The sequence below is a fragment of the Puntigrus tetrazona genome, unplaced genomic scaffold (genome assembly GCF_018831695.1).
Source record: "Puntigrus tetrazona isolate hp1 unplaced genomic scaffold, ASM1883169v1 S000001111, whole genome shotgun sequence".
Classification (NCBI taxonomy): domain Eukaryota; kingdom Metazoa; phylum Chordata; class Actinopteri; order Cypriniformes; family Cyprinidae; genus Puntigrus; species Puntigrus tetrazona.
This window is the reverse complement of record NW_025048699.1, coordinates 1,412,501-1,439,176: the sequence shown is the minus strand read 5'-3', so window position 1 is coordinate 1,439,176 and position 26,676 is coordinate 1,412,501. Positions and strand designations below refer to the sequence as shown.

The window sequence follows — 26,676 nt, the reverse complement described above, 5'->3', positions numbered from 1 at the left end:
TTAGAGTGTTTAATATTTAACTTACCTTTCCTCCCTATCTCACTACGTTGGGTGAGCAATAAAGGAAAACCCCTCCAAATTCCAAACCTTTTCTAAGAACATTCAAGCTGTTGCTGAGATGCCGCAAAACAGCCGTAACTCACGACCTCCTTAAGGGTTGCTTAAGCGTCCGAGTCAAGTTTTCTTTCTCTCTTTTCTTATATCTCTCAGAATCATTTTATGGAGTGGTTTGAAGTGGGAGCGAATGTTCTCTCTTGAGTTTCGGGGGTTTATGATCTGCATGCTGGGTTAAACCTATTTTTGTTTGTTTTTTGATCCGAGAGATACAGAAAACAGAGTTTAGGAGAATTTGGTGTGATCTGACTGGTGGAGTTGGGTGTTTTTCTTTATCTCTCCCTGTCACAGTGGAGCATTTTTTTGCTCCATGGAAACATCTCGGCCTGATCTGCGGCTGTAAAGTGTTGTGTTTGCCAACATGTTTCGACGTGTCAGGGTGTGTTGGCTGCATTTCTGCTCTGCCTTGAGTCTTGCATAATATTTACAGTTTGTGATGCACCTTTATGTTCCACGTTTATCATTTGAATAAAAGTCAAAGACTTTGACCTTTGTAAATCTGTCTTGACCTTTGATTCAGTGCTTAAAGGTACAGACCAGTAACACTGTTGGAATTTAATCAAGTATTTAATCAACCAAGCATTTTTGGTTGTTTCATGCTACACTTTCTTTTTGAAAAGACCATTTTCTCTTTGATTTCTCATCATGCCATAATTATTAGGCATATAATGGTTTCATGCTGCTGTTTAAATGATTCAGATTGCTTGCTCAGCCTTAATAAAGTAGTGCATATCACTATGGTTTAGTCGTTACCCTGAACTGTGATCTGGTTACCATTACATTGTTTGTTTGGCAGTTTCTTTTCCCTCGCTAGTTTCCCGTTGCAGTATTCTTTCAAGTACTGACCATATTATGACCGGTATCAAGTGACTTGATTCTTTCTAAAGAGATCCTTTCAAGATAAAGGTGAACGTGTCCTCACACCTTCTGACCAGGTGACCAATTTTCCCATGCATGTGATCAATACTTTCAGTGATTGTTTGTGAGAAGCGATTTCTAGATGTTGAAATATTTTAAATTGTTACTAGAAAACGCTGCCCTTTTTATTTGCTTGAGCAACTGGTTTGCACAAATGCAAAACATTCAAAACATCATCTGCTATGAGGGCATAACTGTGGTGAATATTTCAGATTCTTGGCATATTTTTGAACAAATAAATATTTGACAAGTACACCACTCATTTAATATAAATTCTAAATAGCAATGTATGCATGCATGTTATATCTATCTATCTATCTATATATATATATATATCTGCTAAAATGATTAAAACCATTTTATTAATATACTAATATGCTGTGTGTTACTTCAACGTTATCCTTTTCCATAGTATGTTTATAAGACATAATTAAACTAAATTTTGTCTCTATTGGAATTCACAAAACAAGCAAAACATGGAGGTTGTATTTAAAAAATAGATTTATTTTGCCTTCCAATTGTGCTGTTTTTGCTTTTAAACAGTGTAAAGCATGGCTGAACCTTTCTTCAGATTAGCCCCATCAAAAACAAAAAAAAAAAGACAATCGCATGTGTATGGGTTCACAACAGCAGTTCAGCCTCTCATACAAGAATAAATGCTTCCATTCTGAGCTATCGTGGCCTTCTCGTACAGATGCAGTGCAGGGGTTAGATATTTCGTAAATAAAAGATGTTCTCCAAATTAAAAAAAAACAGCCACACATTAAAACATATTGGCAAAAGAGTTTGGGCGTGTGCATTGTGATCAAACCGAGTAGTATGATGTTCAGTTTTAACAGATTTTTTTGTATTCCTAATCACTACAGAAACCATGTACTGATACTGTGTTCAAGTGCTGATGAACCATCATTATGGTTTCTGATTTAGATATAGTAGCACCTGTTAAAGCCGCCCCAAAACACCCTCGCTAGTCATTTGCTTACAAAAATACAATATCTATACTGCTTCTTAACCATCTACATTTTAAAATCACAAGGGGACTGAGTATGTACAGCAACGTACAGAGTACAAAATAGTTTCTAAACAACGTAAAATCATAAATAATCAGCTGTCGCTTTTATCGACAACAAAAATTTCAAATAGATGGTAATAAGTGTTTTGCGTGTTCGGTAGTTTCTTGTCTTCGTGACGTCATTGTGGTTCATAGTGTTTCAAAGTGCTCTGGGCTGGAAATTATTTGTGTTTCGGCCAATCAGAACGAGGCGTTTTGTGCCATTGTGCTTCAGTGTTGTGCTATACGCTAAGTATGTAGTGTACATGCGCTGTGCAGTTGTTTAGTGTAGATAAACCACAGTTATGGTCTTCTATACTTTAAAAAGTCAGAAATAGTCTCCTTCATTTAAGGCACTTTTCTTTGTGCATTGCGTTGATTTCCGATTCGTCCTCTGCTGTAAGAGACGTCATCGTATGATGGGCGGAGTCAGAGTGAGGTCACAGTGGTGGGACGTGGCAAGTGGGTGGAGTTAAAACAATGTGGCGTTTGGGGGGCGGGGTCAGTGTTCTTTGGGAGGGTCTCCTCCAGCCTCTTCACTTGCTCCTCCCCCTGCCGGATGAGCTCGTCCAGGTGGCGCTGGCGAATCAGAAGGGCGGGTTTGATGCGGATGTAGCGCTGATAGTCACGCAGCTGCGGGCCGCTCAGGTAACCCGCCAGAATGTCCAGAACCACTCGCTCGCGCCGGTCCAGGTTCTCCTTCAGCTCGCGAGCGTCTTCCCGTTGACTGCACAACTGCTTCCTCTTCAGCTGCAGCGATTCCTGTAGACACATATCAGAAGTTCATACTTTTTTCATTCAGGATGCTTTAAACTGAGTGAAAGCGAAAGATAATGTTAACAATAATCAGGAATGTTTCTTGAGCAGAAAATCAGCAATATTAGAGTGATTTCAGATGGATTACGTGACGCTAACGATGCTGACAATTCACCTTTGCATTGCATGAATAAACAGAATTTTACAAATAAATTAAAATGTTTAGCACTTTTTTAATTAGTAAAATTGCAGCAAATTTAATGCACCCTTGGTGAGACATCTTAAAAAAAAAAGAAAAAAAAAAGTAAATAGTAGTCTTTATATATGTACGTGATTCTAGATTAATAAAATATTATCAAGTTTTTGGTAACACTTTAGATTAGGTAACACTTGTCTAACTATCACTTGTATACTTTTTGCTCAGTAAATTCTTAATTTGCTGCTTATTAATAGTGCTGTAGCGGTTATGTTTAGGTATGTGGTAGAATAATGCATTAATTAGCACTAATAAATGGCTAACATTCTAATAATATGCATGCAAATAAGCAAAAAATAAACAAAGTTTTTTGTAATATATATATATATATATATATATATATATATATATATATATATATATATATATAATGCAAATATTTAGAAAACATACCTAAGTGTGTATATATATGTATTTAAATATATATGTATGCATATAAGATTTAAAAAATATATATTTAGTATATATACTTTTTAATATTTACATGCATATGTATTTATATATACATATTTAACATACACAGCAGGCACACACACATGTAAACAAAATCTTTTATTTTAAATGCGATTGTTTTAAATGTAATTGTTTGACAGCAGTCTCCAATCCTCAGCTGTCTTTAGTTTAAAGCAATGACTAGTTGAACTCTGCAAACAGGGATGCGTTTATGACGGGTCTAATATTTGTCATAATACTGCAAATACTGATGTAACAACGCCTTTTGGTTGGAAACACCTCTTAACAGATACTGATTGTGCTTGAGGTTTTATTTGTACAGTCCCTGATGCCTGTTGAACAGGAATCATAAAATAAACATCGGCGCACAAGCACATGACTTCATGACTTAAAATGCAGCTCTTTTGGAGATATAGGAATTGCTCTGATGTGTTGTAGAGAAAGGCTTCTGAAATGCACACACGTGCAAAACCTTAAATATGACTGCATTTTACACCCCAGTATGTCATGAATTCTCCCGATGAAGCTGATTCTGTGTCATTTACAGATGAGACGTTATCTCAGTCTGAAATTAATCTTGTTATATAAAATTATGTCATTTAATAAGCATTTCTCGTTCTTTGTCAGTGTGTGAAATGTGTAATTATCTGGATCAGCCCTTTATTCAGTAAACTGAAATGTTTGTTGCTTGTTGTTAGTTCTGTCAAAGGTAAGATGAGACATACGCTTTCTAAAAATAGTTGTAGTCCTTATTCTCAGTTATTATTATTATACATGCAGCCTCTCATATGCAATATTTGCTATTATTTATTTCAGAAAGTAATACTTTTATTTCTGGAAGGATGCATTAAATTGATCATCATAACTCTCCTATATCATGATGTTGTAATCTTCTAAAAGTGATCTCTAATCGTTTATTTATGGGTAAAAATAGATGCGTCAGACTGATTGCATTACATTACAAACCAGATCCTTGTTCGTTCACAATCACTTTTGAAAAGTCTGATGATTTATAACATGCCTGATCATATCGGTCTGAAGTTCTGGCAACACATTTAAGCGCAAACTGTTTTGGAGAGCTGTACTGCATGTCATTAGTAACGCCACTTTGCAAAATTTGCAAGGATGTGACAGCACCAAATATAATGGATCGACACGAGCAGGACATATTTGCTTTGCTTTTTGTGTACCCTGTATGCACACACCCTATTTGCATATATTATCTCATATTGATAAAAAACTGTGTTTACATAAGAGTTTCTAGTTAGCAGTCGTGAAAATGTTATGTAGTTCCAAACATCATTTTACTGTAATTATATTATTTTACATAATATTTACAGCTACTTTTGAATATTTTTAAGCCAAAAGGTTTAGTCATTTTGTCAGTTATTTGTAAAAAAAAAAAAAAAAAAATATGTATAGCATTTTAGTTATTCATTTTTGTGCATGAGGTTTAACTAAATTTAAATGAGAAATTTTATTTTGGCAACTAGCTGAAATGAAACATTTTATTTATATTTTAATCTATATTCGAAAACATATTTCAGAATACACAAAAATGGCTACAAAACAGGTGTTAAAATTTTTTTTTACATAACTTGAGCGCACATAATATTTGTATATAGCAGTAACAAATATTTAAAAATTAAAATATACATTTTTCATTACTTTTAGTTATGTACATTTGCTAGTTATTTTTTTAAGTTAAAACATATGTAAATATTTAAAATGTATGTAGAAAATAATTGCAATTAGATATTTATATATATATATATATATATATATATATATATATATATATATATATAAAAAAAAATAAATATATATATATATATATATATATATATATATATATATATATATATATATATATATATATATATATATATATATTATTTTTTTTGGCTTTTTTAAATAGTTTATTTTATTTCAGTTCATCAGTTTTAGTATTAGTTAACCCTGTTTGTGCATTTAAATAGGGTGATGATAAAACTTGACTGATCGCAATGAACTGATATTGGTGCAAGAGACTTAAAACTAATATGTTATATTATATATAACGGATCGGAGCGGGTCTGCGTTTATTTCCCTCCTCACCCGCTCCTCCGCGGCGTCGTCGTCCTCCAGCGCGTCGAGGGCGTTTTCCACGCGAGCGAGTCGCGCGCTCAGCGACAGCAGCAGGTTGACGATCTTCTCCAGGTCTCCGACGAACATGCGGTACTTCTCTCTCTCGTTGGGTTTGCAGCGCTGCTGAACCAGAGCCTCCGTGCTGCCGCCCAGAGCCGTGAAGCGCTTCTGCTGCTCCGACAGCTCGTCTCTCTCCGCCCGCAGCGAGCGCGTGCTCAGCCGCAGCGCCCGCAACAGCTCCGCCTGCAGGAAGACGCCAGTACTGCACCGTCAGCGCAAACGAGCACCGACTCCAGGCAGCGAAGAACGGCTTTGCGCTCATTGGCGTGCCAAATGTATTTTAAAGTATAATTCAGAATGTACAAAAGTGGAGATGTCAGAACTTGTTTACGTAAATCTAAAATATATAAAAAGTTAATAAAATAAATTGATATAAATGTGTACAAATATTTATAGTAGAAATATTAATGCTGTCGAAGGATCAATTGCGAGTTAAATAAAAGTTTTTTGTGTACATGGTGTGTGTTTATATATATATATATATATATATATATATATATATATATATATATATATATATATATATAAAAGAAAAATTTTATGTTTCTATATTAAATATATAAACAGTACACACATACTATGTAAACAATTAATTTTTATTTTGGATGCAGTTAATCGCGATTAATCATTTCATTTCATATTTTTAAAAAATTAATTTTACTTATATTTACTAGTTATTTTTAAATGTAAAAAAGTACACAATAAATATATAAATAAATACTACTATACATATATTTTTGAACAAATAAAACATCTGTGTATAAAAACAAAAATTATAATTATAATATAAATATATATTTAAATAACTTTTATTTACTTTCTTAGTCATTATTAGATGTTAACACATATTTACATAAATGAACCTGAAGTGTGTGCATAAAACAAGTTGCTTAAATGCTTATATTTGGTGAATGCTTTTATTTACTACTTATTATTAGATGTTAAAATTATTGCATAAATATGCTAAATGTATAAAAATATTACAAATACAAATATTACAAATATATTTTTGATAGGTTTTGGTTACGTATATTTTAGACATTTTTGTAGACATTAAAGATAATTGAAATAATAAATAAATGTTAAAACAAATAAAATAAAATATGAAAATGTATAAATATTTATAAATGACAAATATCAAAATATAGTTCCTAATTATTATTGTGTTAATGTCAAACCCTTCTATAAAAATATTTATGTATTAAAAATATTAATATATTTTAATATTATTATTAGTTGCTGAAACATACATAAATATATAAAATGCTGTAAAATGCTGTATAAAAATATTCATACATCATGAGTATAATTTTTATAGGTTGCAGTTACATACATTTCTAAACTCTTATTCCCATTTATTTTTTATGTGTTCATTTATAAAAGCGTATCTGACCTTCTTCTGATTCAAGTAATCTTCTTCATCGTCCAGGTTGGTTTCCATTTTTCTCGGAACAGCCTGAGAGAGAGTATCTGGACCATCTTGAGCCCTAATGGAGGTCAAAGACGCCAAACAAAGAGTTTTACTCCTGAATGCCCTATTCTGTCAGACAGAGAATGGCTAAAATCCACATTCCCCGAGTCAAACAGAGCACGCATAATTACACGTTTAGCTCAGCAGAACAAACACGCACCACGCACATAATCAGGCTCAAAACTGTTATCGAACATTTTAAAGCAATTTACTGTGGTGTCGCCACAGTACACACGGTTAATAAATCCAGAAACCGATTTAAAAAAAAATTGCTTTGCATAAAAACCAAAATGCCAAATACATAAATTTAGGAAACAAGCTATTATTCTAGTACATGCGCAAAAAATGGTATTGTGCCTAATAAAACATTGCAGTGCAATCATGTTCACTGTTTTGTAAATTATTTATGCATGCATAATCATGGTGCACTGAACTAAAAAGTTACTTGAAGAAAGAAAATTGCATATTGTTATTAAACAATATATGTTATGCACAACTCAGCAGTTAGATGGAGAATGTGTGCATTTCACGACCGGCCGCTAGATGTCAGTGTGCTTCTCTTATTATTATTGAGAGTGAATGTGCGCGGAGAAAATATTTTTTTGAAGGCAATCTGTTTTCTGGATATATGAGGTGAGACACATTCATCTGTATTATCTGTGTTTTCCCACGTGTTTGATATCTTGTCAAGCATGCTGTTGGTATGTTTTTGTTGGAGATCCCAGTCTCAGTGAATATATTTCATGTTTTCTGCAAACACTTTCAAATTATGGTAAAATACAGCGCTTCAGATCAGCCTATTAGTTTTAGTCTGCTACATGGATAACTTTGTTTTGTAATATATATTATAAAGTCATGTTTTTGGAGCCTATTCTTTACTTGGAGGAGTGATAACGATTTATATTACAATAACCTTGTCAAAAGATAAAAAACACTTAATAGCCACTTTAGCTATTTTTATTCATTTTTCTACAATGAAATATTAATATAACAATTCATTATAATTAATAATATAAATATTTATATACTTTTTAATACTAAACAGCAATACAACATTTTAAAAGAGTTAAAAATGACAAAAAAACTATAAAAATAAGTAAATGCTTTTAAAAATAAAATAAGGATATTTTTCATATTTGTAGTTTTTAAATATTTATTTAATGTTTTTTTTATTATTATATAACAGTTTTTTTTACTTCAGTAAATTTGGTCTTTGTTCTTTTAAGTTAGCTACCAAGGCAAAAATTATAATAATATATATGTTTTAAGTTGAAGTATTTCATCTAAAATTTTATTTAAATTACTGGAAAACATTCTGGTTTCTTGCCAATTTCGTAGCTAGATTTAGCGACCTCCCCACCTTTTTTGACACTTCTTTTAAAAGTTTAGGGACAAATATAGCAACTTCAAACCTCATCTAAGTCCTCATCTTACCCACTGATCTATATTCATTATTCATCTTTATATAGGTCAGTGATTTTGCCATTATGTCATCTAGCTTCCAGTTTTAGCTACTTTCAGTTAAAAGCAGTTGGCAAAACTGTTTCTAGATATCATTAACAGCCATTAAAAATCCCATATTAGTCATTCGATACGTTGTGTACCATGTAAACGATATGCTAAATGAGTACAGTAATCACTGAGTTAATGGAATACATCAAAGCACCATAATATTATCATCCAAAACCATCTCTGAATCAGTCAAGGGAACATTATGCACTAAATACGGGAAACAGACAGAAGTGTGTCATTATCTTTACAACAGAGTAATCGCAATAAAATTAGGCCGTGACCTGTGAGCACTAATACAATCAGCTTTATTGCTTGAAATCCACCTGATTATTGGGTAAGGCTATATTCATGATCCCTGCGCTTTACTTTCACCATCTGTTCAACACTCACCTGTCACTCAGACGGCTGCCGTGCGATGGGAAGATGCCCTCCATCAGGTCCAGGGTGGTTTTGCCCGCCCAGGCGTCCAGGAGCGAGGCGAGGGATTGGTCGTGGCTCAGCAGCTCTCGGGCTAAGGTCTCCACCAGCAGCTCGGCTTGCGTCCGCTCTCGTCTGGACAGCAGATGGTAGTCGGGCCCCAGTATCTCAGGGGCCTCCTGCTCTGGGGACCGGGGTCGGGAGGCAGCGCCGGGGCTGTCGGGGCTCACCGGTGGAGTCGAGCGCTCAGGCTCCGGGTGGGCTACCTCGCTGCAGTGTGAAAGGACAGAAAACACGTTACGGTATTTACATTCAAGGATATCTGGGGTTCAGTGCAATTGGCGGCATGTTCTTTTGAAAAACATAAAACGCAAGCATAATCTGGGTTGATCTGTAAATTGTTTACTTGCTTCATAAGACATGCACGATAAATGAGTGATTTTACAGTGGAAAAAATGCAAACTAACCTAACGGAACATATTTGTGGAGCAGAATTTAAAAGCAAAAACTTCCTTTTTAATTACCCATAGGGAGTCTAGCCAAAATATATAGAGAAAAATATGTTGTAAGCACCACAGTTTAAAGAAAGAAATTTTTATTAATTTTCATATATCATGTTTTTTGTTGTTTTATTGTGTTAGTAAGATTATTATTATATTATTATTATATTGATATTAATTGGAATGCAGCATATATATATATATATATATATATATATATATATATATATATATATATATACACACACACACACACGCACATATATATACATACATATATATGCTGCATTCCAATTAATATCAAACTATATATATATATATGTACACACACATATATACATACAGTACATACATATATATATTGGTGATATGATATGCCTCACCATAGGTTTTTGCTTTTTTTTTGAAGAAAGAAAACAAAGTTGTTATATGTGGTATTCAACATAGTCAAAAATGCTGCAGATTGTGTTTAACTCATATCGAACCCAGAGCATTCTTTTAAATGTGTCACGATGAATGTTAATTAACACGATGAACGTGATTGACAGGTTAATTTGTTGGAACAACATTCCTATCAAACAAATCATAAACCAAACCCTGACCTACATTAAAAAAAAATCAAGAGGGATACGACTGGCACATAAAATCTCGTTCAAGCCCTTAATCCCTCAAATCATATTGGAAGACCAACAAAATGTCTTTACCTGATGGGCCGTGATGGTCCCATATGCTGTAAAGACACTTCCACGTTCTCCTCGACTGGTGGTGTGAGAGGCGGAGGAGGCGGGAAGTCCTCCGTAATCTCCGTCTCTCTCATGGGCAGTGGTGCAGGTGGAGGTGGAGGTGCAAAAAACACTTCATCGTCATCTTGAGACACAGCTATACTCTGAACATCAATAAGATTAGATTCTGAGATCCGAAGAGAAAGAAGTGGCTTTGTTGGGGAAACCGGGCTCTTGGGAAGGGTTTGCGGCCTTGAATCAAATTGTGACCCTGTGACCTCTGGGTGTGGATGTGACGGAGTGGCCACCGGACACGGGAAGTCTTTCAGGGTGTCTTCAGAAGTGCTGGTGTCGCTGGAGTTTTGCCGTACCATTCCCGGTGGACTCTTCTGACTTTGTGGGCCAGTTTCGGGAAATGCAATGGAGTCTAGGTTGGGCTGATACAGTCTGTCTCCGTTATGCCAGTCGAGGCTGGCGGCAGCGCCTGGAGAGGTGAAAGGGCAAGGGAGTCCCACAGACGCAGCCAGACCTGAAGCACTCTGTGCCCTAGGCCGGTCTGAATGTCTCTGACGCTCGCGCCTCAACACGGGTGCGCTTTGCTGGACAGGACCCTGGTTTAGCTGGTAACTCCTCTCCATACGTGCTGAACTTGACGGCTGTTTGTGTCCCATGTTTGCCAACACCCTATTAAAACATGCATATGAAATTAGAAAGAACCATCATTGTGTTGTGCTTGTCATGTTTCCAATACCTGTCATTTTTTAAATAAAAAAAAAAAAATGCAAATCATTTATCCTTCTGATGGGAATTCATGCACTGCTCAAAACAAACTCAAAAATAGCTGCAGCGGGACTTTGTCACTGCCACTGACCGATTAAGGGTCGGTCCTTAATTTAAGACCTTTTATGGGTAAATATTTCCATAAAACAATGTTTCAAATAGTTTTGAAGTTGCAAAAAAAAAAAAAAAAAGAACTGCACAATTCTTCAGCAACAAAAATGTTACTAATGCTAATTTGTCTTAATTTAAAGCCTATAGAATCCAAATATAGATAACCCAAATGTTTATATGTATAATTGTTCTACAATTATCTACTTTAATTGTAAGACAAACCTGTTTTCAAAGGATTCCTTGGAGGAACCTCTCAGCAACTGAAGATCTGTGGCTAAGAAGTCCTAAAAGAAAAAATATTTCATACGAACAGGTGAAACTGTAGCACTTTCTGGTACATGTTAAAATAGTGAAGTTTCATACACCAGTTAATCATTATTTCATACACCAGTTAATCATTGTTTCACGTTTACCTCAAGTATAGAGAATGTTGGTAATTTTAAACTCAAGCGCAAGCCATGACTACTGATAAACTAAGATTAGTTCATAAAAAAAAAAAAAAAAAGCATTACAACATCCTCATAGCTGAACTATGTCGTCTTCAATTAGCATTAACTGTGTCCTAAATGGTGTGCTTGGTTTTTATCTTTTTTAATTATCAAAATGTTTAGGTTTATGTAAAGTCACAATATCAGCAAGTAGCAATGTCATCATGCTGGTATTTTATCTCCTGCTTGAACTATTTTCATTTTTGGGTTGCTGGAATAGTCTGGGATTTCACAGGATAGTTGTGCATCTACTGTACATAGTCATCATCATACCAGAACCATTATCGTTTACATAAAGGATAATTATTCTCCTAGATAAATGGTTTTCTTAACCATTCCAAATATTTCAAACGCAAAACCATGACGGGTTGTCTATTATCTCCAACTCCTCCCCTCTGGCACAGAAGGAGTACAGTTATCTGTTGCACATCTGTCAGATCTCTGACTAAAACCCAGGCTCTGTGGCACCAAACAGGAAGTGAGGAGCACTGGCCTCTTCCTGTGGAGCACCAGGAGTTGGTACAAAAATGATTATCTGCCCATTTATAGGAAAGGGACAGTTTTTTGCCCTGTAACAGACAGACCACTAAGTACCATAAATGGCTGAAAACATATGCACTGATCATCACTGAACACCAGCTTGACTGTTGCCCCAAAAATTTTAAATGCCATAATTTACCCACCCTCATGTCAAGACATAATTTCTTCTGTGAAAGATAAAAAAAAGATATTTTGAGGAGTGCAGTTTTGGCGCCAAAATCATGGTCCAGTAGGACCCCAGTGATTCTTATTGTATGGACAACATTCTTCAAAATATCCTCATTTGCATTCCACAGAAATAATAGTTGGTGGGAAGAAAAATGCTATAGTTTGCTTGTGACTGCTGATTTTCTACAATTCTGAGGGTTTTTCATTAACTTTCTAGCTAAGGAAACTCTTAGTGAGTAATCAGTTTCAACTAACCATTAAGATGGTTAAATAGGCAAATTTACTCTGCCATGAAAATTATTGTTTAACTGTGTGGAATGAAGTCACGTCACTTCAATGATCTAATCAATGACACAGTCAAGTTCACCCAGCTAATAAATAAATATTACCTGACTAAAGTTCTCCATAGGAGATGACTTGGATCGAAAGTGCTGAGTAATGGGACGTTCTTCACTACGGTCCAGCAAATCCTCAGCGGAAGCTGACCTCCCTGAGCTTCTGGCCGACGTGGCTCTCTCAAAAGTGGCTTCCAAGTGCTGAGGAAGGGTATGTCTCAGAACTGTGCCTGATTTGTGAGATTCAAGATTTGTGCCTTGAGACTGCTGGCCAAAAACCTCAGGCCGTGTGTGGTTTTGGCTTCCTTTAAGGTGGTAAAAGGAGCTTTGCATTCCTGCCGGAAGGGTGGAGGATTTCCGTATACCACCAGTGTGGCCATCGTATGCTGGCTCTTGCAACGAGCTCATGCTTGGGGTGGAGATGAGGCTTTGAGAGTCAGCAGAAGAGGAAGAAGCAGATTGTATATAAGCGCTATGCGGGCGATTTGGGCGTCCATCTACTCTTCTACCTGTTTTGCGCTCCATATACTCAACAAGTGCATCTTGTTGCATTTGCTTCAAATCAGGCCTGGAGGAGAAAAATCTGGGGTCAGCGTTACGATTCGCCACCTGCTCGAACATCCTGCGTCTGTCTGCAACACTCGTCTCACTTGCCAGAAACTGCTGTTGAACCTTCCTTTCAGCCTGATTGGTTTCCTGAGTCAACACTCCAACTTCATGCATGTTTTCAGGCTCAGAATATGACCGTTTCTTTTGCTCCATTGTGAATCGTTTGCGTCCACAGATCCGCAAAACTGGGGGTCCAACAGCTGGGACACTGGGGAGATCAGGAGGAAAGGATCTGTTTGGTGCTTCAACAGGAACAACATGACGTTCCTTTGGAGTGTGTGGGGATGTTGTAGCTGGTTTTGGACTTGTACTGGATCCTTTTCGTTCTAGAGACATGTGTTTAGCTGGCACTGGTGGAGGGTTTACATTAAGGTCACGTCTTCTGAAGGAAGTTGACCTCAGAACCATAGACTGGGCATCTTTAATGCTGTCTCTATAAGTTCTGTTAAAAGACGTGTCTTGGATGGTGCCCAAGATGTCATGAATGTCACCTTTCCCATGGATGTCTTTACTATTCCCCTCACCAAGCTGAAAGGTGCTCTTACTTCTTTGAAGACAGGTCTTGTGGGCAACAACAGGCTGTTGATGCTGGCGATGTTGGACATGATTATTACTCCCATGTCTTGTTAGGAAATCTTGATCCATGTGTCCATCATAACTTGCCATGCTAGAAGTACTTTGAGTTCTCCCATGAGGAACTGAACTGTTGCTTCTCTCCAACATGTTGCGCACATCTTCTACACCAGAGAAGGAGCTCTTGGCACTGGAAGGTCGTGGCATTTGGCTCAGACGACAAGTAGAACCATGGTGGGAGAGGCTGCTATGACTGCGAGGTTTGACTTGCTGTCTCTCAAAATGACTTACTTTCTCCAGCACAGACATGCTACGCTCACTTTGGAAACTGGATTGGCTAGCTGTACTCTCTGGACTGGTGCATCGTTGAACCTCAGCAAGTGCATTTTCCAGTCTGGTCAGGGGGTGATCCAGGTCTTCACCTTTCTCCTGGAGTGCATTAGAGTCACTGTAGTGTCTTGAAGGTTTGACTATGTGGTCATTTCCTTGAGTTTGCATGAAGTTTCCTCTGTATGTTTGAGCAACTTGTCCTGTGAAACTTTCCCAGTGTAAACTGGGTCTGGGTGGAGGCTTTGCTCTTTGCATTTATTTTGTTCTTCATCTTGCAGTGGCCTGTAGTTGTTGTAATCATCCATTCCAAGAGAGAACTTTGGTCTCTCTCCTCTTGGTTGCACAGGGGTGTAAGGGTCCCTCCTTTCCTGCTGTGCATATGACATTTGTGACTTCTGCATTTGTGGTTGCCAGTGAGGCCGATAAAAACCAGGTTTGACTTGAGTGTCATCTTGCACTCTATCGGAGAGCTTTGGTTGTGCCGAAACATGAGTTTGGACAGGGTTTGAGCTAGAAACATTGCTTTGGTATCCGTTTTCAACGGTGCCCCTGTCATCCTTCACTGGTCCAACCAAGTGGTCACAGTGATTGTTGTGCTTGCTCTCCTTGGCCAGTGCTGGGTATACGCTTCCAGAGCTTGGGTTGCTGGTTGGAATTTGTGCAAAATGAGGCTCGGGAGGTGGAACCGGGTAAATGCTAGTGGGTAACATGAGGCGACCAGGTTGTGTAGCCTGAGGAAAACCCTGTTTAGGTTTGGTGGTGGGACTACTTTCTGGGCTTTTTTCTATGACTGTGTGCAGCTGACCTTCAGCACCAAACGAGGACTTTCCTGTTGCCACAGAACCACTTGAGTGATGCCAGGAACCCTTGTGAAGTGCCCGCTGTGACCGAGCATGTTCAAGACTCGACCAGGAGTTGGGACGTTCATGATTGCGAAATGCTGCATAGCTGTCACTGCGTAACGGAGGGGCTGGCGCCCCCTTTAGGTTCTCGTAAGAGTGCCGGTTGTGCACTGGATCCCAGACTGGCCCAACACTGTGGCGTTGTGAGCTGGAGGTGCTTCCGCTACTTCCACTGCTTCCACTACTACTGCTGCCACGATGACAGATCTGGCCTGAGACATTCCCACTTCTAGACTGTGCTCTGCTGTCACTGGGTCTCATAATGGCTGCAGAGCTGATCTCATGCTCTTCAGACACACCCTGTTGGGGGTCGTACACAGTGCGTATGTAGCGTATATCAGCCTGCTGCATCCCTTCTCTCTGTGGTACGTTCTCCATGGAATATGACCTCTCCTTGTTAAATGGTGCCGCTGCAAGATACTCTGGGATGCTGGAGCTGGTCGAAAAGGAACTGTATGCAGAATCACGCTTGCTGTGCAGATGATCAATGCTACTGGAGGATTTGGATGAAGACAGTTGATAGCAGGAGCTGTAGGCTGGGTGAGTGTGGTCTAGGCTCTCCATGCTGCCCCGGGAACTGTACTGATCTGGGCTCTTCCTAAGGAATCCTGTCTCAAATCCTGAAAGGTCTGTGGTTGAGGCACTGCAGAAAAAAAGAGAGACATGAGCTGTATATTTCTGTTATTTAGGGACATTTAATTAAATGGAAAACATCAATGGCCCAAAATAACTTTTGCATTTTATCTTCTTAAACTGTTGACTGGTGATAATATAACTGCAGATCGAGATGCTGTTCTGGTCGGTCTAAGCTAAATTAGTAGCTGTTACAGACTGTGACAGACATCAAAGATATTGATTACTACTTCTTATGAAATTAGTTTATAGCCACAATCTGAGTTTGACTCAATTATTTACTAGAAAGAAAAAAGATTAGATTACACCCGATAAGAATAACTGTTGTAATGCAATTGATGTTATTGATGTCTTGACTGTTTACAACATATCTGGTGTCGATTACACTGTAAAATCCATAAAGTTGTGATGAATTTGCATTGAGATTTCCTTCCTTCATACTTTTCTTCTTCTCTCCTCCTTGGCCTAATGATAATGTGATAAAATCTACACCGTTAGATCTGTTACCGAACTCACTAACTGTGGGAACCGGCTACGTAAAGGTTGGAATCATGGCAATATGTTTTTGTGTGTGATGCACTGGATCTGCTGAGGCGACTGCCCTTTTATGGGTATGTGATTGCCGGACTCTAAAAGCTGGCATCAGGCCGCTGGTATTTCTGCTGGCATAATTAACATGATGTCACTGACCCATTGTCAGCAGCTCTGCAGTTACCCCTCTAAGAACTAGATCAACCAATCACAAGTCAGTCCATCAAACAATGACCACCGGTTCTCAGAAAGTGGAACGCTATTGGTGACCATTGCCATGGGAACCTTTAGAGGGTTGTTGCGGGAGTGTCATCCCAAAGAATGTTTTTTTTTTTTCATTAGAATGTGCGTCAATGCTTAGCTCTCTGGTCCTCTTCAAACACTCTAAATGTTTTTCTTTCAGTGTCATCACTGATGGCCCTTGAACGTTCTGGACTAAATACAGCGATAATGACTGAGATAACACGTGCACAAGGTTTATGAATGTTTTGGGGAAGTATGCAGCCACTAAATAAATAATATCCATGATCACACACATTAAGAAAACTATCAACAGAAAGACAATAGAGACACTTCTGAGAGAGATAATCAACATTCATATCTAGAAACATCAATGTTCACGGACCTTTCAAGCCATTGGTTTATGAGCATAGCAGTCAACATCTGAAGTGGATCAAAAAAACTCATGAAATGTTGACAACAATATGCTCCCACATGTCAATTAAATTAAACTAAAATATTTTATTTTTAAGGTTTTTAACTGAAAAATGTAAATGTAGCTACATGATTCAAGTAACATATCCTTTTTTTATGTTATTCCACAAATTAAGTTTTCAACATGTTAATATTGTAAATGTTAAACAAATCATTTGTTTAAATAGAAAAGATGCATGAACTGCAACTACATCTTTACAACTACATCACATTAATCGATAAAATTGGAACTTATAGGTAATACCTCATGAAGTCAAAGCAGGTGCTGCAACCCAAACTAAGGACACACTATATTCTCTCTCTAAATAAATGTCTTCATTGTTAGTGGATTATTGCTAAGCTGACTTGACCGATCCTTCAGTTGCACTGCTGAGAACTGTAAAAAAAAAACCCCCATCATCTTCACTTCTGTATCTCGGTCATGATCAAATCCTACATGCTATCCTTGTGAAATACAGAAGAAAGACTGTTACATTGTTTGCTCTTAAACAGAGGTATCAGACTGCAGGTGTGTTTGTGTTCGAGTTGCACTGACCTGGAGTGGTAGCTCTGGTGCCAGGGGGCTCCCACACCTCCCTGGGTGACTTGCATCATGCTGTCTGAGTCCTGAGGGCCCTCGCCCAGCTTCGTAGAATGCCAGGAATGAGGTCGAGATCCAGGCTCACTCCGTCTGGGAAAGAGAGATTTAAAGATGCCTGAAAATCTATGCGTTTCTTTTGCATAATGCAACTCAAATGCATAGTTAAACACAAATATAGTGACTACGCATTCACAAAAAAAACTACAAAAACGTAGTTTGGTGAGAAGTTAAAGTAGTTTAATGTAAACAAACAGCATGCATTGTCTTGTGTAGTCAAGGCCACCGAGGATCAAAACATCCCTGAAGAATGTGGCAATGCCTTATAACCAGAATTTCACTGTGTAAACATCAGTAAATAGATACTTCCTAATCTAGCCACTGACAGATTTAACATTTATATATTATAAATATTTATTCATAAGAATGAGAAATAAAATTCTGGCAAGCTGGAAGTAGATTTTGTATTTCTGTTTTTTTGGCACACAGTGCTGAAGTGTTTTTGAAACATGGCAGGAATGCTGGCATTGTCTAAAACAAAAACATTTTTGGTTTCAAACGGTGTGGAACATAATGAATGTTTTTCATATAACGATCAGCAGACTGTCTGTACCTACTGCTGCTCCAGACATTCAAACATTCAAACACACACACACACACACACACACACACACACACACACACACACACACACACACAATGCCAGTTTGTGCCCAACCAGTCTGCTGACTGAAGTGACCTACTAAGGTCTTTAATGATGGTGTGAGATCAGTAGCCAGAAAGACAAAGCCAGTATGAGACTAAAGATCATGTTCAGTCAGCTGACTGGGCAAATGTAGCACATACCTCTGTTAGTGCTCTTCTAGAATTGCGCCATTCTGTAACTCTGGACTTGAATGGAGCATTACAGTTCTAGGGCATGAGTATTATAGTGCAAAAGGTGGGAAAGTTTTAAAAAGTAGGACTTTTCTATAAAAAAAAAAGCATTCTGTAAATGCTTTTTTAACTTTTAATGTAACTTTTGCAACTTCAAAATTCCTTTTTTTGTAACTTATTGTACAATTATGCAAAAAAAAAAATCAAATAAAAATGTGAAACATTACTTTCAAACATTTTACATTCAAACTTTTTCACCTTTTATATATATATATATATATATATATATATATATATATATATATATCACCTTTATATATAATATATAATATATTATATATAATATATTATATATTTCATTATTAAATTAAAAAAAAAAAAGTCATTGTTTGAGGAGTTACAATGTCCTTCACAAAGCTGCACCTACATGATTCAGACTGATCACATTTCTCTGGACAATGAAATGTCTTAGCCTCCACATAGATTGTTTCCCTAACAACCCACTCCCTTGAACTTTGACCCTGCTCTATGGAGACAGATCACTGCATCTGCAAAACATCTGCTTTTTTATGACTTGTTGCTATGGAGGTGACTTTCTTGCTGCTTTAACACACCCTCTTCTAAAGAGCTAACCAGGCTAGATTTGGACAAGATCTGTCATAATGACTCCCATAAGTATAACATTTGCAATCAATGCTGAGCAAAGAACAGAAAACACTTTGACCACCTTATGATGCTTCGAACTGCAGTTGGATCGGAAATTCTCATGTAAACCGGAAACACTGATCCAGAAACAGATATTTTATCTAGGGATGATAATTATGTTGCATTTTTTCAATAGTTGCTGATTAATCATATCATATTCAGATTGTGGATTCATGCCCTGGATGACCTGTTTGACAAGAGATTATTTCTATGTCAAACTAAAATACTTTTAAGACGGGGTGATTATTGTTAAGTAAAAATAATTAATACTAATAAATAAAGTATAAAAAAATGTAGTAAAATAAAAAATATTAGAATAACTTATTAAACTGAAATGTTTACAATTTGAGAGCACAAAAATGAATAGTCTGCAAATAAATAAAAACTAAAATGGAAAAAATAAATAAAAATAAAGCCTAAACAATAATATATAATAATAAAACAATAATTATATATATATATATATATATATATATATATATATATATATATATATATATATATATATATATATATATATATATAATAACAGAAGCATGTTACAAAATGACTACTAAAATTTTTTAATAAAATCTAAATTATATATATATTAGCATGTATATTAGTTATTTATTTGTGTTTATAAAGCAACTTTTTTTCACATTCTGCATCCCTAATCCTACCCACTACCTAGTCTTAATAACTACAAGGCAATAATTAGGGATTTATTGAGACAAAAGTTGTAGTTGATAGTTAATTAATACGTAGAACTTAAAATAAAAATGCTACTGCTTTTAAAGTTACTGTAAATACTACTAATATTATACGATTTAGAAATGGAATTACAGTTAAAAACATTATTCTGTAACACTTTTAAAATAAAATAAATATTACACCTATTACTTGCTTACTTGCATGCATATTACAAGAATTAGCCATTTATTAGTGCTAATTAAGCACATATTAATGCCCTATTCTACGAGACCTTAATTTACATCCTTAATTCTACCAAAAAACGTTTGAAACAAAAAAACACCTAACTATTAAAAAGTGTTACCTATTCTAAAGCGATACCTTAAAGCACCTTTCAGTGCCATGCAATTTTTGTCAAATTAATGTCAGTAGGGTTACGTTCCATGCTCCATGCATTTAGGGTGACTTAATCATGACAGAATTTTAACTTTCCTTTAACTTGGCAAGTTTCTAAAGCAAGCGGTCAAAGCCTTTCCTCAAACCCGGTAGCATTCCGGTTAAAGCATTGCCTGACCTCCAACCCATCATCCCCTCGCTATCCTCTCTTCCAGAGCGCTCATCAGTTACCTTGCAGTCAGTCTCAGCACTTTAGAGATCAGTCCCGTGGCCAGACCGTTGACGCTGGCTTCCGACGGAGCCTTGCAAAGCGCCCCGTCCGATCTCCCGAGGTTCGTTTTCTGCTTCCTCCGCAGCTTTTTGCGGTAAAATGCCCCGAGCAGCTCCATGCCGTCTTCAGTCGTCTTCCGATAAACTGAGAGTAAAATGCCAGGCGACTGGAAGGTTGGCGGGGCGCAGTTTGACGATGCAAAGAACGTTAAAACACGCAATTAAGCGTCATTAAGAAGTCACGATAAGGACTCGAATAAACATCCTGTCCTCGCCAGCACTGGACAAACATATTTCAAAACCGAAGATATGGAGGAAAAAGCTTCCATTGTGGGACTGGATGTTAGAAAGTGTTGGCTATAAGAAACTGGGATCGATAGTAAAATAACGCAAACGCGCAGTAAGCCGGGAGCGAGTGAGAACACATGATAGCATGCGTTCATAACATCAAACAAAGACTGGCCTTTGTGTGCATCTTCCTCTCTTCCTTTCTTTTCTCGCTCTTCGTCATCATGATCATCCACGCGATCCCAGACAAGTCAACAAGCCTATCCGTGCCCAGAGGGCATTATAGAAACAGGAAGGCCATGGTTGGGGTGTGTCGCAGGGTTGCTTTCATGTGTCGCTGACAGCCGTCTCCGGGCCTGCAGGGAATAAGGGCAGGTGTAAGAGCACAGGTGTCTTCACCTGTCTGCAGGACAAGGCCGCTGGACGAGAGCGAGGTGGTGATATATCGCTGAGGTCTTACATCACCTGAGCACAATGACCGCGGATTTCCGCGGCATCCCACCGTTCCCAGGGGAGCCGCTTCACGTCGCGCTCTCATGGTAACCCGACTCCAAGGGAATCCAAAGGCTCTGACCCACACAAAAACCCCAAAAGCGCCTCTCTCGGGCCCTCTCGTCGCCTGCCCGGCTGGGCCAGACTACAGAGGGTGTGTCCCGCTGCAGAAACCTTATCTGATCCCTGGGAACGCGGCTCGTCAACTACGCTAATCTGTTTGATCTGAGAGGAAGCTGAAATTGGAGAATTGAATTAAGCGGGAACGATGGGCTTTGAGAGGAGTTGCTCTGTAAATACTGTCTGTCTGTCTGATATATATATATATATATATATATATATATATATATAGGTGCGATACATCACAATTTGCATACTTCCATGCACAAAACGTACCTCGGCGGTGATGTGAAAGCATGTAATGGGTTCATAAACAATGTTGTTTTTTTTCTCTAAAATCATTTCCTATGCTCACAAAGACTGTATTCATTTGATCAAAAATGAAGTGATATTTTCTGTCCCGCGATCTTCCAGAAATCATTTTAATATGATTGTTGTGCCGCTTCATTTCTGTGACTTTTTTCAGAATTCTGTGATGAACAGAAGAGCGTTTATTTGATTTTTTTTCTAAACGATCTTTTAAACCACTAACAACTACTAAATAAAAAATTTAAATTATAGTAATAGTAATGTATATTTAGTTTTTGTTAAAAAAAAAAAAAAAAAAAAAAAAGTTTTGTTACTTTTAAACATTTTCATTCATTATTGGTTATCTTAAAATTTATGTTTACTTAAAAAGTGAAGCGTGCAACTTCACATAACTGTAAACTAATAAAATAAAATATAAAATACAATAAATCAAGATATTTGTCTTGTTTTTTTAGTACAAATATACATTTAACAACAAAAAAAGCAACAATTTTATACTTAAAGAAAAAAAGAAATTTAATAATAAGTTTATATTTCTAGCATATCTATTAGGTATATTTTTACTGTAAAACAAGAGAAGTAAATACATTCTTATTGTAAACATCAATGTTTTCAATGTAAAATTGTTTGATCAAAATTGTGATGCAACATTAAATCTGCATGGGATCTCACGTCCGTTTCAGTCTATAGGTGAAGCGTTGAGTAGAGTTCTTTAAGTTGAAATGGTTCATCAGACCGAAGCTATCCAGGGGGAGACGGCTTGTGTTATTAATGCATGTCACTGTGGGATTATGGGAAATCCTACCTTGGAGTGTGCGAATAACATTGGAATGTTCACAATCCAGAAACGCGGAGCAAAACACACATGACAGATGAACTGTGAGTGAACTAGACATTATTAACATCCTAAAAGAAGATTCTTCTAAGAAGCCACTACAGCGTTTCGGGGAAAACCAAGCAAGTGAAAGAAAAGGATGAGAGAACTTAAGATGCCAGAGTTTCGAATCTTCATCCCAAGACACTTTAGACTCACTTCCTGTAATCATTCTCTGCATATCTAATGTATGTGTACAGTAACACGTACCCGCATGTAAATAACTGCTCTCAACTGTTGGGAGGGCCTGAAACGCTCATGTCTTGGTTCTATTTATAGTCATTGTAACGTCTCAAAAATCGCTCCGTTTCTATAAAAGTCCAATAGCCGCAGGAACGGCCTAAACATATTTTATTCCAAACGTTCTTGTGTTTCGTTTCGACATCCATTCAGAGCACAAACTTCCCAAAAAAAAAAAAAAAAAAAAAAAAAAGCAGTCAGACTGAGTAATCTCACAAATCTGGCGGGTTTGAGGATGGCAGCTAAACACGGCCAAAAAAATGACGTTCAGTATCTGTGTTTGGATGAGAAGGGCAGGAATAATGCGCACTTTATCTACTGCTGAGTCTTCGGGGCGATCAGCGCGCCATCTCTTGGACCAACGTAAAATACATTTCTCATATATTCATCTATTTTAAATGACAGTATATTGTACATTATAATTAAATGTTTATATATAGAGCTATTTTTTATAGAGTAATCTCTTCTGCTCACCAAAATTGGATTTATTGGATGAAAAAAATACAGTAAAATCAGTAAAATTGTGTAATATTATTCCAAATTCAAGTAAGAGTTTTCTTTTCGAATATAGTTTAAAATGTATTTTATTTCTATGATGCAAAGCTACATTTTCAGCAACATTACTCCAGTCTTCAGTGTCACATGATCGCTGTAATATACTGATTTGCTGCTTACAATATATTTCATTTATTATCATCAACGTTGAAAGCAGTTGATATTTTCTGTGTAACAGCAATCACTATTCTAGGTGTAATACGGTAAGTAAAGCCCTAGCGCATGTTCTGAATGAGTTTTTCTGGGTCGACTGGGCTCTGAAAAAAAACTATCGACATGAGCGGAAGGATCAGAGACAATATAGATCATATACTGTATGTAGATCATCTATCAATCTTTGACCATTTTGAATCTGATCGGGATGAAGTAGGCTAGTCAGTGACCGAGATGCCTTTACAGACACAGAAACATCTCGTGGATAGATCGATAAACTGTCAAATACGAATATGAATATTAGTTTGACTGTTTGTTAGTTGTGTGATTGAATCCAATTTCAGTTATTCATATAATTATTTACAGATGAAAGACTATGAAAATCTGAATGCATTTTGCCTGAAAATGCATTACTTTAATAAAAAATAACTTTAAAAAAGCCAAGTTTCCAGTTTTTGGTCCAAAATGTTATATTTCTGATAAAACCTCTCTGCATTCAAGTGGTGATAAAACAAAAACACAAAGATAGGTTTGGTTCTTTGTTTTGATATATAATATGTTCATATATGTATAGCAGAAATATATATATATATATATATATATATATATATATATATATATATATATATATATATATATATATATATATATATATATATATATATATATATATATACACACTATATATACCATCTCACTATTAACATATTTACAGCTTCTGAACACAGTATTCCAGTTTTATTTACACACAGAATGAGGGGAAGAGAAGCAGAAAAAAAAGAAAGAAAAAGTTTTGGTATTTCGGTATGCGAGACAAAATCTCGCTATTCTCCAAAAATCTCCTTGAAAACCCCATAAACAACTCAATAATAGCCGATTTAGAGTAAACAGAGACGGGATGCACTGAAAGTCACCCCTGACGTGACCAACTGGAAACCATAAACCCAAAACCACTTCAACACTTCCTCTTCCTGTGAGAGACACATGCATTTCCTGTTTCAAAAATAAAAAACGAGATTCTGTTTCCTCAGAAATGTCTCGGATGAATGACCTCATTTCTGCAGATGAGGGATTTTATAGTTAACTAAAAACATTAAAAGCGATTATGTTACAGGAAATAACAACTTCAGCTGAAATAAAATAGCATTGTTTTTAATTTCAGCCAGTTGCCAAGTTGTCAAGCTCAACTTGATATACTAAACCAACTGAAAAAAAAGAAAGAAAAAGACTTCACAAACAAAACAAAAAATGTCAAAAACACACAAACGACATAAAATAAAATTTTTACAAATATTAAAACTATTAATAAAAACTCATTATGATGATCAACGCACCTGTTTTTGATGCGTAGTTTGACTCCTCCACTGCATCTGTTGTCTCTGGAAGGACTCAGAGGACGCGGGTCAGAACAGCAAGGACCTGGACAACGCTCTCTACAAACACAAACAAACATTTAGGTTAGACAACCGTAAACGGTCGCAGCACTCGTATCCTGGCTCAAAACGGCTCTTTTCAAAACAAAACGAAGTGTGACGCATGATCAAATGTCCGGAACTAATCTAAACTTCCTGTTCTGTTCTCTCGGACCATTTCACTAAAACTTCAAGAACTTGTTCGGAGATTGTCCTGGTTATGAAATTACAACCGTGGCCTCATTAAGTTAAAAGCAGGTCAGCGGCGAGTGCGCATCATGCGTACAATGCATTTGAAGGACATGACTGAACCGGCCCAAATAAACAGTGTTTGCAAAAATATGTAATTAGCCACATCCCTAGTCTAGACAGCGTCGGTGCATCTGTTTGTCTTTAGATCGCGTATTTTTGCACAATTTTATACAAGGATACAATAAAGCCACATTCTCTTTCATGTCTTAATGCGCTTAAACGGTCAAACGCGCAAGTTTACGTTAACACGCCACTATTTTTATAAATAGGTTAATATTGAGTTTTACCGTTTTTGAATCCATTCAGTCGATCTCCGGGATAACACTTTTAGCTTAGCTTAGCATAGAATCTGATTGGACCATTAGAATCGGCTTAAAACGACCAGAGTTTCGATAACTTTCCAATTTAAAACCTGACTCTTCTGTAGTTACATTGTATAGTTAGACTGAAACTCTTTGGGCATTCTTGAGCGAGATGCTAATGGTCTAATCGGATTCAATGATCTATGCTAAGCTTCAGCTAAAAAGTGCTACCGCCAGAACCGGAGCTCGACTGAATGGGTTCAGAAACTCAACTGTTTAACTCTAGGGGTGTTGGAAAATGTGCCCGTTTTCACAAATTGTGGAGTGTTCCTTTAAAAACCACGCGAGTTACAAAAACAGTGCGTTACGTCTGTAAAGGAAATTGCAGTTTTGTATTAGATCTGCGTGGCATCAGTGTAATAATACAGCAGCTAAATCAATTAATCTACTGCTTTCTTGTCTCCTCCGAGGCTCCGACTGTAAATAGTGTTCAAACTTTTGCCATGACGTTAGAGCTGGTCCATCGTTGTCGCTTGCGAAAACACAATAGCGGTGCCGTGGGTGGAAACTTGCAGATTGAGGGAAAGTAATATTATAAGAAAATGGCCTTTGTATGTCACGAGTGACAATGTTTTTTATATGGAAGAATAAAATATTACAAAGCTTTTGTGGTGACATATGACTAGTTCATTTGCAAAATAACCTTTTTTTTTGCATAGGTTAGCTGTAGTATTTATTTTTAACCTGGTCAAAATAACCCAACTGCAGTTTAACCGAGATTAATTAGACTGCACAATGAGAAAAGAGAGTTATGTTTTTTCAATGAACTCTTCATATATTTGTGTGTTTGTGAGGAGTATCTAGCGCACAAACTGCAACTACAAGACAGCAAACCAGCAGCCAGCGGCTTCCTGGTCTCACTGAGAAAAGCCTGTAATGTTGACACAGCATTCCTATAGTTAGAGAAGGTATCATCACTCTTTTTTTCTTTTTTTTTATAAAGGGTTTTGAAAGCTTTAACACACGACTAATAAAAGACGCCACAAAGACGTTCAAACAAACCTTTATTTAAAGGGACGGTGCAACCAAATGGTTTTTTTTCCACTCTTGAA

At 36.8% G+C, this 26,676-nt stretch overlaps 1 protein-coding gene across 1 annotated transcript in view; it reads right to left on the bottom strand.

Annotated features, from left to right (window-relative positions):
* Positions 1-1,515: 1,515 nt before the first annotated feature.
* The window catches only part of shroom3 (shroom family member 3), a 49,752-nt gene continuing 24,591 nt past the window's right edge, over positions 1,516-26,676 (bottom strand). Inside the window, 10 exon segments of the mRNA XM_043234245.1 lie at positions 1,516-2,845; positions 5,646-5,918; positions 7,129-7,222; positions 9,109-9,405; positions 10,340-11,041; positions 11,471-11,532; positions 12,834-14,497; positions 14,500-15,836; positions 17,607-17,741; positions 24,933-25,031. Coding sequence (XP_043090180.1) covers positions 2,513-2,845; positions 5,646-5,918; positions 7,129-7,222; positions 9,109-9,405; positions 10,340-11,041; positions 11,471-11,532; positions 12,834-14,497; positions 14,500-15,836; positions 17,607-17,741; positions 24,933-25,031 — 4,996 coding nt within the window. The 3' untranslated portion in view covers positions 1,516-2,512.